This window comes from Lepisma saccharinum, chromosome 6 (genome assembly GCF_977018435.1).
Source record: "Lepisma saccharinum chromosome 6, izLepSacc3.1, whole genome shotgun sequence".
Lineage (NCBI taxonomy): Eukaryota > Metazoa > Arthropoda > Insecta > Zygentoma > Lepismatidae > Lepisma > Lepisma saccharinum.
Window position 1 is genome coordinate 23,523,556 of NC_139234.1, and position 19,567 is coordinate 23,543,122.

Below are 19,567 nucleotides of genomic sequence, written 5' to 3' on the forward strand. Positions count from 1 at the left end.
TAGGCCTCAGTTTCGGTGATTACCTCTTCATCAGTGCTAAATTTCTTTCCAGGGAGCATTCTTTTAAGGTCTGCAAACAGGAAAAAGTCACTGGGAGCCAGATCTGGAGAATATGGTGCATGGGGAAGCAATTCGTAGTCTAATTCATATAATTTTGCCATCGTTTTCATTGATTTGTGACACGGTGCATTGTCTTGATGAAACAGCACTTTTTTCTTCTTCAAATGGGGCCGTTTTTTCGTGATTTCATCCTTTAAACGCTCCAACAACGCTATGTAATAATCACTGTTGATGGTCTGGCCCTTTTTGAGGTAATCGATGAATATAATACCATGCGCATCCCAGAATACTGATGCCATAACCTTGCCAGCCGACTGTTGCGTCTTTCCACGCTTTGGATTCGGTTCATCACGTGCAGTCCACTCGGCTGACTGTCGATTGGACTCTGGAGTGTAGTTTTGGAGCCATGTTTCATCCATTGTAATATATCGACGGAAAAATTCGTGTTTATTACGGTTGAATATCACTAAACATTGCTCCGAATCATCAAAACGTTGTTGCTTTTGATCGATTGTGAGAACGCGCGGCACCCATTTTGCACACAGCTTTTGCATGTTCAAATATTCATGCACAATATGTCCAACACGTTCCTTTGATATTTTTAAGGTCTCAGCTATCTCGATCAACTTCACTTTACGATCATTTAAAATTATTTTGTGGACTTTTTGATGTTTTCGTCGGTAACAGCCTCTTTGGGGCGTCCACTGCGTGCATCGTCTTCGATGCTCATTTCGCCTCGTTTAAATTTAGCAAACCACTTCTCAACGGTTGATTTTCCTGGTGCAGAGTCCGAATAATGTTTATCAAGCCAAGCCTTGGCTTCAACAGTATTTTTTTTTGCCAAAAAGCAATGCTTTATTAACACACGAAATTATTTTTCATCCATTTTTTCACAATAACAAAAGCTGCTACACTCACAATGCTATATCTCACGAACTAATTATCCGGCAGCTGTGAAATTTATTTTGAAGGTTAGAACTAAGTAAAAATCACATGGATTTAATTCTAGTAACGCCATCTATGAGTCAGCCTACGAACTTTTCAGCCCAACTGTTATATGTGTTATAAACGTGACTGTTATGTTATTTTGGGGGGAGGGATCATCCCCGATAGGAATGAATATTTCTCACTTTGCCAGGGATCCTTAAGTCTACTGCAGAGAAATCTGACACCCCTCCCCCATTTAATTTACATCCTGTCCCACAGAAGAGTTCTTCAACTGTGCACATGTACATTCCCTGAATATTCGGCCTAATGAAACTGAAATGGGTGAATAATGTTTGTTTCATCAGCCATACACATTTGCACATTTGAGCAGATATGATTAGATTGATTTGGTGTTTGGACTGGACCTACGGTTTAAAGTTGGATCCGAACCACTATGTGCCTCCACTGGGAATCGAACCCAGGACCCCTTGATTACAAGGCGACAATGCTACCACTGTGCCATTGGGGAGGCCTTGAGCAGATATGATTAGCAAAAACAAAAGTACCATAAAAGTGACATAAAACGAGTCAAATACTACAAAGTAAGCATGCACATGAACATAAAATGTACTGGAACATCTACTAAACAATGATGAATATCATTTTGGATTGCTTCATAAAAATGAATGAATAATTTGCTAAAACTGATGAAGGAACAAGACACAGAACACCATCCTGGCTTGAATCAGTGAAAATAATAATAAGTAAAATTGAATATCAGAAATAAGTACTTACAGCTGGACCCCATCTTGGTCCCCTTGTAACCCAGCAAATCTCTGTTCTACACATGGAACAGATTAGCCAATCGCAACCAATATCCTTTGTCAAAACAGCTTGGCACGTTGGACAGTTCATAGCTTCTCCACGTTCGATCATTTCCTGGAAAGGATGAGATTGTAGATTTAAAATAAATTTTTACTAAGAGAATGAAATTACCAAATGTATTTTTCTAGAGAACTTGTCTCTGGTTCTTTGGCATTCCGCACCAATGCTCTACCACTGAGCCATCAAGACAACTTCTGATCTCTCCACAGCTTCCACAATTTACACTCTCATCAAGTTTATGATATCCACTTCAAGTATACTGCAACTTGTCACTGCTATTGGACATCTTTGGACATTTGACCACATCTGCGATTGTGGGAACTAATACAACTGAACTAGTTATATAAAATGGCTGATGACACTCAGAAGATAATAATAATAAAACAGTGGCATGAGAGATCAAACCTTGGTCTTTGGTATTCCATGGCAATGCTCTACCATGGACATTATAAACCTACACAGATATCTAAGTTGTAAAGTACAGGAACATAAAGTAGAAGAGCAAGTTCGATCCTTGGTTGAGGAAGGGGAAACAAAGTAAGACCACCGGCATACATACATTTGAGGGTATGTGTTTCTTGTCCTGGTGTCTTTGAATGTACCAGGTTGTCAGTTTCTTTGAATTTAAACTGCATTTTCCTGTTTTTTTTTCTCTGTTTATTAATTAAAATAGGGATGGGCCGATATGAAATTTTGGCCGATACCGATAAAGTACCGATATAAAATTTACCGATACCGATAACTGATATTCTACTGATCCGATATAAAATTGGAAATGGTCCTTGAAGAACCTGAAAGGTTCAATGACCTCCTTAATAAATGTGTGTTTCAAGGTGACTGCAGTGAAAAAGAAATTGCATATTTAGACATTTACTTTTTTTTTTAGAAAGTATGGCATGGAGATTATCCATAAAAATTTCAACAAAATGGAAGAATTTTGCTCTAAAATATCAGATATTTATTGATATATTGGATCGGTAAAATAATTGGTAATTTTGCAGATAAACTGATACACCGATATGCCCATATCGGCCGATACCGATAGAGTACCGATTAATTGGTCCAATCCCTATTTTAAAATATTCAATATATAATACAAAAATAAACAAAAAAAAAATGGTAGTACAATATTGTTTGAGTTTATGTACATTTGAATTTGTTAACCCATTCTGGTGAGCCAGAATGCCATTTAATGTTGTTAATATACATAGAATATAATCAATAAGAGGTTGGTTAATAGAGTTTTATTGTAATGAGTAAATAACTAATTAGAAGTTAGTAAGTGAAAAATTAGTAATAATGAATTATAAGGTATATATTCAGTGGAACCTTGATAACTCGAACTTGAGGGGAAAAATAAAAAAGATCGAGGTATCAAGGATTTCGACTTAACAAGGTTCGAGTCATTGAGAACCAAAATTGCCGACTTCGAGTTATACAGGTCTAAAGTTTACAACACACACTAAGCACATTAACAATGATGGTTACATACACAGCAGGATGTGGGAGTTCAAGTCCCGACATGATTGTTGATCACCTGACATGGTACGTACGCACCCTAGACTTCAACTTATTGAGGTCTGTGCGACTAAAACTTCAAAATACGGAGAAACTAGTACTCACTTTTATCCGCGAAGCTGTTTTCTTTTTCGATTAATTTCAGTGGTGACTGCCACTGCAAGTTCCAACAAGGATGGTGACAGTGGAAACTGAAATTAATCGAAAAAAAAAAAAAACAGCTTCGCGGATAAAAGTGAGTACTAGTTTCTCCGTATTTACTGCATCTCTCTTTTCCCAATTATGAATAAAACTTCGAGATATAGAGGTGGTTAGAATTTAACTTCAACACATGGAGATTTTTCAAAGTCTACCTTCGAGTTATTGAGCTCGAACGGCATCCCATAAACTGTACAAAAATTCGTCTTATCAAGGTTTTATTCGAGTTGTTGTGGTAAAATTAGTATTGTGTTATGGACAATTATATTTTATATTTTAATATAAAACTTATTTTTACCAAAAAAATGAGAAGATTCATATTCAGATTACGTTCATATTTACTATGTGCAAATTACTCACAAGATTAACAATATAATTTACAATTTTACTTAAGTTTTTTTGCGAGTATGATACGTTTTCTTCAATTACGACGTTTCGAGAGATAACTTCTCTCTTCTTCAGGTTTCGGTGTTATAAGCAATTCATAAAGTCATAGCTTCGTCAAAATATTTCTTCCATAGTCAACAGGATCAAGGGTTAGGTGAAATGTGAGCGGGGGAAAAATATAGGAAGATCGATTACACACTGACAATTTACCTGCTTTAAAGCTTTCGTTTGCCTAAGTTAAAACCTATTATACAAACTTATTTGTCCTCCTGTATATTTTTTTTTAAAAACTGTAAAATCCTTTAAAATTCTAAAAACCATTCACTATTTCACAGTCAAGTTGTCTGCAATGAGCTTCCCTTGTGACCTAACCTAACCCTTGATCCTGTTGACTATGGAAGAAATATTTTGACGAAGCTATGACTTTATGAATTGCTTATAACACCGAAACCTGAAGAAGAGAGAAGTTATCTCTTGAAACGTCGTAATTGAAGAAAACGTATCATACTCGCAAAAAAACGTAAGTAAAATTGTAATTTATATTGTGATATTCAGATTAGGTTGGTTAAACATTAAGAGGAGCTGAGAATAAAGGGAAGTAAGAAGGACGTTGGAGAGAGTTCTCTGGCCTTTACCGAGGGTATCACCCTATCACTCACATCTAATGAAAATAATGGGCAAGCTCAGCCAGAATTCCAGTTGTGGGATTTGAACCAAAGGCCTTCTGAATACGAATCCTCACAGATATTGTATCAAATATTTTTACACACAGCACTTACAGCCACACTTACCAGAAGCTTTGCTTTGGTTTGCTGACCCTCAGCTTGTTGTCTAATTTGATCCTGATGTTGTGTACAACTCATTCCCTCATGAATAGCCTGGAATAAAAATTTCCATTAAAATGTATTACGCCCCAATACAAAATATTAAAAGAAATACTTGCGTCAGAATATGAAGTAATAATTTGTGTGAAGCAATTTTGTAATTTGTTTGAATAGTTACTGACTAACCTAAAAAGTTTCTGTTTCTGTTGCTAGGAGATGTGTTATTGATTGGAAAGATGATGTAAGTTGATTGAAATGAATAATTTTGTGAATGTAAAAGAATAAGGAATATTTTCAAGATTAATACTTCTTTTGCTTGAATGAGAGTTTTCTCTTGCAAGTGTATACTGTGTGGAATTAACATTAGTGGACGTTTTATGGAGTGCTGACTGTATAAGCTTATGATTTGAGTTCGGAAGTTTGATGAAAAATGATGTTTTTTCTGAGCCTTGAAAGCAATGCTAAACCTGACATCAGTTCATTTCCCTTCAGTTAGAACCAGAAAACTTTGATATTATTTAGCAATTTTTTTCTTTCCATTTTTGGCCTTTTAGGTCATTTTCCACTATTTTCTTGCTGCATTTTTCTTCATTTTTGAGGATTATTTTCTTTCTCCTCCCCTGTTGTTTCATGAACTTTAAATGTATTTGCTAACATAACTTACATATTTAAATTTTCTGACATGGTTCTTTTAGCAAATTCACCATTAATCAAAAATAGGACCAATGAATAAACACAATATTATTTTTAAGTGAAATGTTTGGCAATGCATTGTTGCAAATTTATTTTTTGCTCCAGCAAATTTAAAATACTGTGTGTGAAGCCTACTTTCAGGTCCCCTTGCTAGACCCTATTATCGCTTTAATTGTGTTTTTGAAGTACAATTTGTCACAATATAAAAAAAATATATAATCTGATCTACCCGAAACATAAATGTTTTTTCAGATGCTGGCCGACTACTGTATAGTGGAAGGTCCACTCTGAAAGGTGAATGACTTATAAAGAAAAGCCTTGTGGTGTATTTTATGCAACCTTGGAAGTAAAAAAATAAAGAAAACTACAATAGCACTTAACTGCTTTTACCCTTTGCATCAGTTGTTTAAACCACGAGAAACAGGTTTTATAGAATTATTCAACTACTCTCTTGTAATTTATGAAAAATCATGCTTTCATTTTAAGATCAAAAATTAATTTTAAGTAATTTCAACCAGTTTTTAAATTCAAGTACTTAGGAGTAATACTTACAAATGAAAATGATATTAAAGAGGAAATAAAAAGCAGGCTTAATTCAGGAAATGCAAGTTACATTTCTCTTCATAAACTTTTGTCTTCTCGCTTAATATCTAAGAAACTAAAAGTTAAAATATACAAAACAGTAATTTTGCCTGTAATATTATATAGATGCGAAACTTGGTCCCTTACATTAAAAGAGGAACATAAATTAAGAGTATTTGAAAATAAGATCCTTAGGAAAATATTTGGACCTAAAAGGGATGAGGAGAAGGTGAGTGGAGAAGGTTACATAATTTAGAGGTACACAATTTGTATTCATGTCCAGATATTAATAGAATGATTAAATCAAGACGACTTAGGTGGGCAGGCGATGTGGCACGAATGGGAGAGGAAAGAAGAGTCTACAGGATTTTTGTTGGGAAACCTGATGGTAAGAGACCAGTAGGAAGACCAAGACGAAGATGGAGGGACAACATTGAGATGGACCTAAAGGAAATTAGTAGGGATGGAAAAAGAGTATATAGATCTTGCTCAGGATAGGGACAGATGGAAGGCCTGCGTTGCTGCAGCCATGAACCTTTGGGTTCAAGAAGGCTAGAGAGTTAGTTAGTTAGGTCATTTCAAAATAATTTTAAGGTCATTCTTACAAGTCATTTTTTGACATTTTCTAGGTCATCAACTTTTGAGCCCTACTTATGATAATTCATTGAATGCCTTAAGGTGCATCCCACATCTGAAGTGGCCTCATAATAGGCTGAAACGTATTGTGTTCTCCGCAAAGGAGTAACAGGAAGTTTATTTATAGACCTGGCATGTAACAAATGTGATAATAAACATTAAGCATGGACTGAGATGGAATTTTTACCCATGCTGAAAACAAATGTTCTATCAACCTGAAGTCTATGAAGACCTAGAATTTTATTCTTGCTCACTGATTAATGTAAATAATACGATGCTAAATTTCCGCAAAAAATGCAGGTTCGACCAGGATTCCATTGCAATTATATGTATCAATATTTCAGAGTTTTGCTGTAAAATATTCAAGAAATACAACAGAATATTAGAATGAGAGTAGTAGTAGTTATAATAGTTTTCATTGTGTGCGTGAGAAAAGTCAACTATCACTATAGTTTGTTGGTGCATTTACTTAACTTTGCTTGATTTCATTATTACGTAACCTCCAATGTCCCATGGGGACTGTATACATTTTTAGTGAAAAATGTAGTCTGCCAGGAATCAAACCCTGCAGCCCTGCCTTTGCCAGATTTTTCCCTCTCGCTGTTTTATATGTGTAGAATTATCTCTGACAGTGCTATCGCAAAGAGATCTGTTGCCTTTGAAAGACCTGGCTCAGTAGCTCAGTTGGTAGAACAATGGCACCAGAGACCCAGGTTCGAGTCCTGGTCAAGCCTGTATTTTTGAACTAAACTAACTAACTATGTAGCCTTCTTAAACCCGAAGGTTCATGAATGGAGCAACACAGGCCTTCCATCTGTCCCTATCTCTTACCATCAGGTTTCCCAACAAAAATCCTGTAAACTCCTCTTTCCTCTCCCATTCGTGCCACATCAAGTTTCACATCCATATAATACTACAGGCAAAATTACTGTTCTGTATATTTTAACTTTTAGTTTCTTCAGTGGCATGGCGTGGGATTTTTAAAAGTGTTACCGGTTATCAGTAGGACATTTAAGGAAGGAGCCCTAAGACTTGGGCACCTCCCCATCTCATGCCACCCCTCCCCCCCATGTCTTCCAAGTAGTTCGTATAATGTTATTCTGGTATGACTGCAATTCAAGACTAGACTTTGGCATAAGCACTGAAGTGAAATCGCAAACATTGGTTATTGACACAATAAACATTAGCCTAAAAAAGAAATACTTCATTTGATACTTACAGAAACATCGAAGTAATTAACACCGCTTGTTAATTAATTGACAATGCCCGAAAACAACAAAAGGACGAAAGGCACCACTCACAAAACTCGCACTGCACAGTCCCTCCTGCCAACCGTTGTTTACTTTTGTAACATTTCAAGCACCCTCCTTGCCCTCCCCTCTCAGCATCGGTGCTTCCCCAATAGCCAATATTTCTTTTTCGGAAATACACTGCAAGAAGTCCAGTTCTACTACTGTTGCCATCTTAGTTCTTTTGAAACCAGATTTGCCCAAATCGCGAAACTTTTCGTTTCAAATAAGACATATGTAGAGTAGATTTAGTCTTCATCTGTTTCCTAACTACTCCCACTCCCATGTTTCGCAAAATCTACAGAAATCTAATTTCCGATACCACTACTACAAGGGTCGTTCAAGGTTGACCGGGATTTTCGTACGTAAAAAATCGATGAATAGCCGGATCATGATGAAACGTGCGGGTGACGTAATGTATTCCTTCGCGAGTAACTAGCGCCCGGCATGACGTATTTCGCGCATGCGCAGCAGTTGCAGCGAACATGGCGGCAAACAGTGTGTCTGTGGCTGTGGAGCAGTGGTGTGTAATCAAATTTCTCGTGAAGGAGAAAGTGAAACCAGCTGAGATTTTCAGATGATTGCAAGCACAGTATGGTGAACAAACGATGTCGCGGACAAGAGTGTACGAATGGTGTGAGCAGTTTCGCGAAGGATGGGAGCTGGTGACAAATGAAGCGCATGGACACATTCACCCGACTGCAGTCACACCAGTCAATATCGCACGTGTTGAGCAAATGATTCTTGAGAACCAGAGTAACAGTGCGGGATATTGCTGCCGAGGTGAAAATCAGTGTCGGGAGTGTTGAGACAATCATTCACGACCACTTACGCTTCCGCAAAATCTGTGCAAGGTGGGTTCCCCGCCAGCTGACATTCGATCAGAAGTGGACACGCAGGACGGTCTGTGAACAGCTTCTGAATCGGTTTCGAGCAGAAGGTGAAGAATTTTTGCAATCCATCATCACGTGTGATGAAACATGGTTGCACAATTCAACCCCAGAGACCAAAAGACGCAGCATGGAGTGGCGGCATAAAGGTTCCCCGCCCCCCAAGAAAAGCAAAATGCAGCCGTCCGCTGGAAAGATCATGGCAAGTGTCTTCTGGGACATGAAGGGCGTTATCCATGTGGATTTTCTGGACAAAGGGAGCACGATTAATGCCCAGTATTACTCCACATTGTTGAGTGGTGCTGTACGAAAGTCCATTCGCAAGAAAAGACCTGGGATGTTGTCTGGAAATGTCATTCTTCTCCATGACAATGCCTGACCTCACACGGCCAATGTGACAACAACAACTCTGGCCGATATGCGCTGGGAAGTTCTGCCCTATCCCCCCCCCCCCCCTACAGTCTGGATTTAGCCCCCAGTGATTATCATTTGTTTGCACCCCTTAGAGACCATCTGGGAGGGAAGAAATTCACGACAGACGAAGCACTGCGGAGCGATGTCCTCCAGTGGCTACGACAACAACCAAGTTCTTTCTACGCCAAAGGAATTCGGGAGCTGCCAGAACGATGGCAACGGTGCCTCGGGACGCACGGAGAATACTTTGAAAAACTAACATAGTTTGGTGTTTCATCTGCTACCTATTTCCTCTGCAGAAATAAAAGTCCCGGTCAACCTTGAAGGACCCTTGAATTTCATATATTTTACGTCGCTTGCTACCTTTAAGGCTTTCGCTTTATAGGATAATTGTAATCGTGACTATGAGGATGCATCGTGAATTATTGAAATAAAATTATTATTATTTTGTGTATGTAATTATTAATTTTTATAATTATGTAAGTAAAATAATAACAACAAACATTGAAATAACTATTTCTTGCTGAGGATTCGAACCTGCGACACCTGACACTTCAGAGCATGCTAAGATAACAATCAGGAAATTATGCTTCTAGTAATGTTTTCACCCAAAAACAGTGCTGCTACCTCAAAACCATTGCTCCAATCCAAAATTATCGCATTCCTGCGACAACGTATGTCAAATCTCAATCGACCCTTTCAACAATTATCACAAATTCCTGTAACTGAAATAATATTATATGTGTGAAATATAGAATTTTAGGTTGACATTTTTAGAAGGACCGCGGATCCCTTGACCATCCCCATCCCTGTCCTCTCCTTCTCGCCCATGATGTTGAAAAAGGACAAAGAGGACTTTGGTAATCGCTGATAATTAGTGTAAATACAAAATATCACTTGGTAGTTTGCTTTTCCCCAGTGTGAGTGGACACCTTCAGAGTAAGATGGACCTGATTAGGCGACATAGCTCTTTTCTGTCAATTGAATATGGCAACACTGATCTGTATCCGGTAAGGATCACCAGCAACTGTGGCGGCTAAACAGGCATGGAAATAAGTGCCTCCTCCTCCAGCCGTAACAGTCTTTGCTGAGACGTGAAGTCTTCCTTGCGGTGGCTCAGGCCTTTTCCTCATGTTGCAGGAGGGTAACGGAACAGTCCTCCTCTTCGCTTTTGCCGGTGTCAGAAAAAATGTCAGTCTACAATATTTACTTTACGACAATATTACCAGTTTATGTATGTAATAATATTTTAAGGCAGGTTCTTCAATTCTTTATATTTTGTTGTTACCACATGCATGCCACGTGTCTGAGTTTCTTAGATATTAAACGAGAAGACAAAAGTTTATAAGAGAAAAGTAACATGAATTTCCTGAATTAAGTCTACTTTTTATTTCCTCTATAATATCATTTTCATTTGTTAGTATTACTCCTAAGTATTTGAATTTGGAAACTGGTTCAAACGAGTTGTTATCAATAATTAGATTTTGATTATTACCTAACACTTGGTTTTGGCCTGTAAGCATATATTTAGTTTTATCTTTGCTAACTTACAAACATATCTCTTTAGCTGCTTTGAAAAATATTTTAGCATTATTCTTAATTGTATTTATATCATCAACTAATAAGTCTACATCTAACAACATGCTAACAACTGAGTCACACCGTTAGTCCTTCGTTAGTTTCTTTTACCATCCTAACAGCATATTCTAAGGCAAAATTAAAGAGCAATGGAGAGAATGCATCTCCTTGTTTTAACCAATCATGAATTGTAAATTTGTCAGATACATTAACACCTACAGGAATTTTACTTTCTGTTTCACTGGTGCATACTTTTATCATATTAACAAACTTCTTAGGTATTTCAAACTCGACTAATATATTACATAATTTATCTCTTTTGACTGAATCATATGCTTTTTTGAAATCAATGAATAGCTGATGGACATTTTGATTATATTCCCACTTTTTTTAAGTGTCTGTCTGATGTGAAAAATTTGATCTGTAGTTAATCTGTTACGTTTAAATCCACATTGATAATCACCTATAATTTCATTAGCATATAGGGTTAGTCTTGTTAAAAGAATGTTAGATAATATTTTATATATTGTTGAGTAGAGAAATTCCATGATAATTATTGCAGTTCATTTTAAACACAGGAACAATTATGGATTCTTTCCACTGTTGAGGGATTTCTTCTTTATTCCATATTAAACAAATTAATTTATGAATTTGACATATTAACGAATTACCACCATATTTAATTAACTCATCTGGTATTAAATCAATGCCAGGTGCTTTGTTATTCTTTAGCCTTTTAATAGCATCTTTAACTTCAGTCAAGTTAGGTTCTGGAACTAAAGGTTCTGCTGTGTGGACTTCATTTACTTCTGATTTATCTCCTACATGAACATTTAAAAGGTCATTAAAGTAGTTCTTCCATCTATTTAAAATATAACTTGGGTCAGCCAAAAAATTGCCGTTTTATCTTTTATCAAGTTTACTTTAGGTTGCCAACCCTTTCTAAATTCATTTATACCTTTATATAAATCTCTGATATTTTTAATTTTGATAAATAATAATTTGCATTATTTAGCCTGTATTTTTGGCTAAACATTTTTATCTCTTGTGTGTGCCAAATCGTAAGGTAATCAATCCAACACCAAAAGTGCAGGTATGTGGATACATTAGCATAATAGTTTACTGCATCTAAAGTTCCATAACATGAATAAATGCTGCCATTATAACTAAGTATGCCTGAGCTTATAAAAGATTGAGCTGAGCAACAAGTAATGAGGAAATTTAATTCAAACCAGACTGACTGATTTGACATTATGCCTCCCGAACCCCATTTGTGCCTATTTCCCACACAACAACAGACGCCAACATAGAAGTAAATAACCAAAGACACAGTTAAAAATAATACGCAAAATTTGTCTTACCTGGCAAAGCAAACAATTTATCTTTTTACATGCTGTACAAAGAAAATCCTTAACATTTTCCTCCCAGATGCACCAGTTCTTGCAATCAGGAGTCTTGCAATGAAATGCATTTGGGATTTTCTTTTCTGCTTGAGCTATAGACTTCTCTAGATGCTGTTCATAGAGATCTGATGGAGCCAGCTAAAAAGAAAGAAAGAAAAAAGGATTTCTTACACAAGTAAATGGTTTCAGGAAACACACATGCAGGGGCATATCTTGTTGCACATGATTTCCTTTCCCTCAAGTACAGGTTGATTACAAATGGTTGCAGTGGTCTTTTTACCAGAATAATTTTTGGCTATACAGCATCTCTGAAATTTTGTTTGAATATCCTGGCAGCAATGTAGTTCCATCTGCCACCAGTAGAGATGTCAGGATTGTATGATGCTAAAAGTCAAGAAGGTAGACAAGAGTTATTTCTTGGCCCTCATGCCCTCATGACTTGAACCCATGTTACTTTGTTTTTGTTTGGGTTGCATAAAGGATCATTGTTTGTGCCACCACTTCTGAACACATGCTACGTGGCCAGCCCACCACAGGAGAGTCACATTGAGCACCTAGAGGACTTGTAAAAACATTTGTGAGTTTTCAATGTAGTTAACTGTATATTTGCAGATTAACTGTGATTATACATTGAACACAAAGGATGCTGTGATATTTTAAACCACTGGAATCATTCATAACCACCCTGTATATTTATTATTTTTGCTATACGTCCGTTTTTCAACAGAAGCATGCATCAGTCACATCTATCATCTACTTTGGAGTGTAAACAATTGGAGGCACTGCCCTGGGCTACTTCCCTCAAAAGTTTAACAAAATAATAAAAACAGTTCAGGACTGTTAAGTATGTAGTTATTATACAACAAAGGTGATGCTTTGTCACAAACTGAAGAGAAAAATCACTGTGTTCAAATATATGTGAAAATACCTGAGGTAACGCAACTTTTTCCTCACATCAATTATGAAGTATCAATCATGGAATGTTCACTAACCTAGCACACCGAAACATAAGAAAGAAAATCTCAAAGCTCAATGCCAGGTATGAACACAGACTCGAATAAAAACTGACAAAGATTGTCTTTTAGAAGTTTTGGGGAAAAATACAAAGACAGGCAAGTTGATTCTAAGATCATGAGTTTTCTAGTATGGAAAAGATTGATACATCTGGAAGGAAGGCAGTTACATCTAAGGAGTGAACACTGCCCATGCAGGAGGTACATAACACCCATTGAGAATAAATTGTCTCAAAACGATTGATATATTAATTTCTAATCAGAATTTATGTACTTTGTATTTTAACCCCAAAACCTCCCACAAAATAACATTTTGGCCTCTTTTTACTCTCCAAAACATACCCAATGTGTGGATTAGGGAAGAAAATTGACACAAAATAGCTAGGTGGAAAAAAATGTACTTTAGATACAAAAAAAAAAAAGTTGTTGTAAGACAATATGTGCATGGATTATTTACATTATTTACAAAGTACGGTACTTGTTATAAGCACAGGTTATGCCTTTTCCTACCAACATCACTATTTGTAATACAAATAATCATACACAGAAGTGGAAGCAGTAAACATAAAAAGAAAACATTACAAGCATTAAACATATCATTGAATCATTACACACTTTCTCATTGATTAGTTCGGAGCAAAGGCAAAATTGAGGCATGGCACATTTCTTGTTGTTTCCATCACGTTCCCACTGTATCAAACAGTGGTAGAGCAGCCACAGGCTGAACTTCGCCCATGAGTAAAGAATTTCTAATTCTAATTCTAATTCATCAGATGGCCATCCTTGTCATTACTTGATGCCAAATGTATGGTACAGTTGAAATACAAAGAAAAGATTGATTGATTGATTGAGTTGGTATCTTAAGTCCACTTTATGCACAGTAAGGCTAATCGGGACTGGTCCTAGAGTTTAAAGTGGTATCCAAACCACTATATGCCTCTACCAGGTATCAAACCCAGGACCCCTTGATTACAAGGCAATGACGTTACCACCATGCCACCGGAAAACCCTACAAGGAAAAGAAAAACAAGTGTATTAATGTTTATACAGTTAGATTTGTTGTGATATTGCTGTTTACGTTTTGTTAGATCATGAAACAAATGGTAGTGGAGCAGAATGGTATAACAAAAATGATTACATTTTGTAAGTCCATACTTGGCAACACTGTAGTAAATTTTCTCAAGTGTACACAAGGAAATCATGTGTGTCAATTTGGACTATTCAATTTTAATGTATATTACAAGTATTCCATACATCCTAATTTTGCACCAAAGACAATTTACATGGTAATAAATCACTTTAAAGTTTGAGTAATACCATAACATTTTATTTAAAGAAAAAGTTTCACATAATGGTTGCACCCCACTTTTATTTAAAATCTGTAACGATTATGCAGTGATATACGGTAAATGTTTCTTATTTGTTCTCTTTTATGCTTGGAGAAATTTGTAGAAGTATATGAACAAACACACACACACACACACTTATATTTAATAACAAACTTAAGAGAGCAAAGAAGAGTATTTGTGGTTTATTCTGGTAACATTAACATACAATAAATTAAAATAATTAAATATGTAAATATGTGAGGGCAGAATAGGCATTTCAAAAAGTTACATTTATTAAATATTTTTTTTTCAACATTACTTACAGCCTTAATTTCTCGATCCTGCAAAATACTATCACAAGCATAGTCAGCATCACGATGTGGACATCTCACCTCTGGTTCATCTGCAAATCTAATAGTATCTACTAGACAAGGCCTAAAATTTAAACAGAAGGAACATAAGAAAAAACATTACTACATTGCATCCTTAGAACTTCAGTTACAATTTAATTTCCAGTGCTAGGAAAAAGATGTTATAATAATTACAAGGTGTACTGGCAATATTGGTTATGCCAGAGGTCAGTACCACGTGTGCCCAACATCTGACTATGTTATTCAATCAGTGCCCAGATGAAATAAAAAGAGATGAAATTTATCACATAAAAACCCAACCCACTAATCTTCCTGTACAAAAACCTAACCAACCAACACATCTTTCTGTACAGCATTTCGAAAAACATACTTTTTTGTGATATGCAATAAAAACCCATAACATCATATGTAATGCATAGAATGAGTAAACATTTCTTGTTCTTTTATCCTTTCGATAAAAATCCACACAGACCATCGATACACATTGAAAATGTCTTCCAAGTAAATCCACAGCTGCCTTAATCAATTGTTTCTAAAACGAAGTAAAGTGCTCGCCAGTGATTTGCACCATGCCATGGAGGCATATAGGGGGTGTAACCAGTGGTCAGAAGTAGCGAGCTACTTGTAGCGTCGCTACTGTAGCTAGCTACAAAATTTGTAGCTGTAGCTGTAGCGATGCTACATTTTGAAAATTGTAGTTGTAGCGGTAGCGAAGCTACAAAATTCCTGTAGTTGTAGCGAAAATTTCGCTACAACTACATTTTCTCTCGGCATTTTGAGGTGAATTTTGAATGTGGCAACAGCATCACAAAAAATCGACAATAACCCTTAATTTTGCAGGAGGTTCATAAAGACAGTCTATTACATGGAGATACAGATTATCTAGATTGTAGATTATAGATATCTGCATAATTTATTTAATTAGTATCTGAAGAATTCAGATATCCAGATAACTAACTTACATATATGAATATATTTCTGCTAACATCTACGTTTTTTTAGCTGCATCGCTATTTTGGGGAGAAACATGCCTCGTTTGCTGCACCACTGGAAAAAAGTGCCTCATTTGCGTCAGCCCTGGAACAAATCCTGTGGATATTCATGGTGTAAGAGAGACCAAAATGTCATTAATTGCAGTGTAAGACACAACTTGCAGTGCAAAAACGAGCGATAGAATTTCCACTGCACTGACAAGGGAATAGTGCCAGCAATAAATGGCTCAGTACGTTAACAGCATTGATCATCGTCAGTATCAGAGGCGTGGCGTGCATGTAGTCACTGTTACCGCAGGAAACACCAAAATATAAAGAATTGAAGAACCAGTCTTAAAATATTATTACGTACATAAACTGGTAATATTGTCGTAAAGTAAACATTGCAGACTGACATTTTTTCTGACACCGGCAAAAGTGAAGAGGAGGACTGATCCGGTACCCTCCACAGGCAACATGAGGAAAGGGCCCTGAGCCCACGCAAGGAAGACTTCGGGTTGCGGCAAAGACTGACCGTGGGAGGAGGAGGCGGGTTTTTGTCATGACTGTTTAGCCGACGCAGTTGCCGGTGATCCTTACCGGAAACATACCAGTGTTGCCATATTCAATTGACAGAAAAGAGCTAAGTTGCCTAATCGGGTCTATCTTACTCTGAAGGTGTCCAGTCACACTGGGGAACGATGGCGCAGTGGTAGCGTCGCCACCTTATAATCAAGGGATTCCGGGTTCGATACCCGATGGAGGCACAAGTGGTTCGGATCCAACTTTAAACTGTCCTGATTAGCATTACTGTTCATGAAGTGGACTTAAATCGCCAAATCAAAATTTTAAAAAATCAAATCACACTGGGGCAAAAGCAAACTACCAAGTGATATTTTGTATTTACACTAAATATCAGCGATTATGAAAGTCCTCTTTGTCCTTCTTCGACATCATGGGCGAGAAGGAGAGGAGAGGGATGGGTATGGTCAAGGGGTCCACTGTCCTTCTAAAAATGTGAACCTAAAATTATATATTTCACACATATAATATTATTTCGGTTACAGGAATTTGTGATAATTGTTGATAATACTGATTGAGATTGACATACGTTGTCGCAGGAATGCAATAATTTCGGATTGAAGCAATGTTTCTGAGGTGGTAGAACTGTCTTTGGGTGAAAACAATACTTACAAGCATAATTTCCCGATTGTTATCTTAGCACGCTCTGAAGTGTCAGGTGTCGCAGGTTCGAATCCTCAGCAAGAAATGGTTATTTCAATGTTCGTTGTTATTATTTTACTTACATAATTATAAAAATTAATAATTACATACACAAAGATATAATAATTTTATTTCAATAATTCACCATGCATCCTCATCATCAGGATTATTCTATAAAGCGAAAGCCTTTAAGGTAGCAAAGGACGTAAAATATATGAAATAGTAGTGGTTTCAGAAATGAGATTTCAGTGGATTTAGCGAAACATGGGAGTGGGAGTAGTTAGGAAACAGATGAAGACTACATCTACTCTACATACGTCTTATTTGAAACGAAAAGTTTTGCGATTTGGGCAAATCTGGTTTCAAAAGAACTAAGATGGCAACATTAGTAGAACTGGACTTCTTGCAGGTTCCGAAGGAAATATTGGGGAAGGGCCGATGCTGAGAGGGGAGGGGGCAAGGAGGGTGCTTCACGTGTTACAAAAGTAAACAACGGTTTGTGGGAGAGACTGTGCAGTGGGAGTTTTGTGACTGGTGTCTTTCGTCTTTATGTTGTTTTCGGCCATTGTCAATTAATTAATGAAGCTTGATCCGAGTTCCGAGGTGGCGGGTTCATCCTATCTGAACAGTGTGTGTAATTGTGCGATAGAAGATATTTTGAAGCAATCTTTCGGTTCGTTATTTTGCAGAAAAAATCGAAATTGTGGCGAAAGGGAGGCCAAAGCCTATTTTGAACGATTTAAAAACCAAGTCGTCTGCTGGATATGGCCGACATTTCAATGTTTTGTGGTATAACGACTATCCGTGGTTATGTGGATGTGTGCAGTTGTCGAAACTCTTTTGTTGGCCATGTACTCTATTTTCGGGTGAAAAAAAAAAGTGTTGAATTCAGATGTGGATAACATGGACCATGACCATGACACACCCAAAAATTCAAATTCAAATGAAAAACTTCGCTTTATGACAGCATCATAGAAGTTTTTTGATTTGATTTGATTGATTTTGCTTCGCTTGTGCCACTTTTGGCTAATTTGCGAAGATGGGGATGAGTGATGACATGATTAAATTGATGAATAGACATCACAAACGCCCATGCCCAAGCTAGGTTTTGAATCCGGGATCCAAGCATCATATAACTATTTTCAAAGTCGGATTGATCTGCTCTGTAAGTAGCCTTCGATGTTTCTGTAAGTATCAAATTACGTATTATTGTGTCAACAACCAATGTTTGCGATTTCACTTTAGTCCTTATGTCAACATTTTTTTTCCTGATTAATAACTTTACCAAAATCTAGTATTGAATTGCATACGTACCAGATTAATATTATATGAACTACTTGGAAGACATTGGGGGAGGGGGGGCATTAGGTGGGGACCAAGTCTCCCTTAAATGTCCTACTGATAACCGGTAACACTTTTAAAAATCCACGCCACGCCACTGGTCAGTATATAAGATCTCACCAGCAAGAAATTATTGTTACAAGAATGATAGAGTTTCTGGAATTACAATTATTTTTGCGATAGTATTTGTTCACAAATTTTAAAATTACAATACGTTTAGAACACTCAGGTTTACACGACAGTTTCCTCAATAATTTTATCATATTGCAAAAAGTATGTACGAGTTATTGACTTTTCTTTCAAATTTATGTATTTCTCCTACTTTTGCGACACTTTTCTGTAACTTTTGCTAATCATGACATCATCATCATCATCATCATCATCCTTCACTGTTTCCTGCCTCTGGCTGGGTCGGCATAGAAGTCAAGCCTCTCCATTTTTTCTTGGTCTTTCACAACTCCTCTCTTTCCAAGTGTTCCAATCTTGTCTCCTAACACTCCACTATCTGCTCTTTCCACCGACATCTTGGTCTCCCCCTTGGCCTTATTCCCACTCCTTGTGAATTGTAAGATATTACTGGTAGTCTTTCTGCATCCATCGTCTTCATTTTTCCGAAACATCTCATCTGCGCCTGATCTATCCTGTCCTGAAGCTTCACCACCCGCACTGTTTGTTGGATCTCCTTATTCCTTATTCTATCCCTTCTAGTCTTCCTCAAAAGACTCCTTAAAAATTTAATCTCCACTGCCTGCATCTTTTCTTTGTCTCTCTTTGTCATTGTCCAAGTCTCTGCTCCATACGTAATTATTGGCACATAGTATGTGTTACATATTACCTTCTTGCATTTCATAGGTACATCCCTATTCCATATTAATCTTCGAACACTTTGATATAGTCCACCACCATTCATTTGTCCTCTTCTGTTTACCTCCTCATCTGTTCTTCCACTTCTCTCAACCATGACAATGAGGATAAATGGTTTATTTAATTATTCTCTTATCTATAGTCGCTTTGTGAGAATGAGGAAGAATGATG

General features: G+C 36.9%; 1 protein-coding gene across 2 annotated transcripts in view; it reads right to left on the bottom strand.

Moving 5' to 3' along the window:
• The window catches only part of LOC145989270 (ranBP-type and C3HC4-type zinc finger-containing protein 1-like), a 75,366-nt gene that overhangs the window by 5,069 nt on the left and 50,730 nt on the right, over window positions 1-19,567 (bottom strand). For both annotated transcript variants that reach the window (XM_083124596.1, XM_083124597.1), the window contains exons 7-10: window positions 14,949-15,060; window positions 12,243-12,422; window positions 4,767-4,853; window positions 1,783-1,926 (exon numbers count right to left, since the gene is read on the bottom strand). In XM_083124596.1, the coding sequence (XP_082980722.1) occupies window positions 1,783-1,926; window positions 4,767-4,853; window positions 12,243-12,422; window positions 14,949-15,060 (523 nt within the window). The remainder of the gene's footprint in view (window positions 1-1,782; window positions 1,927-4,766; window positions 4,854-12,242; window positions 12,423-14,948; window positions 15,061-19,567) is intronic.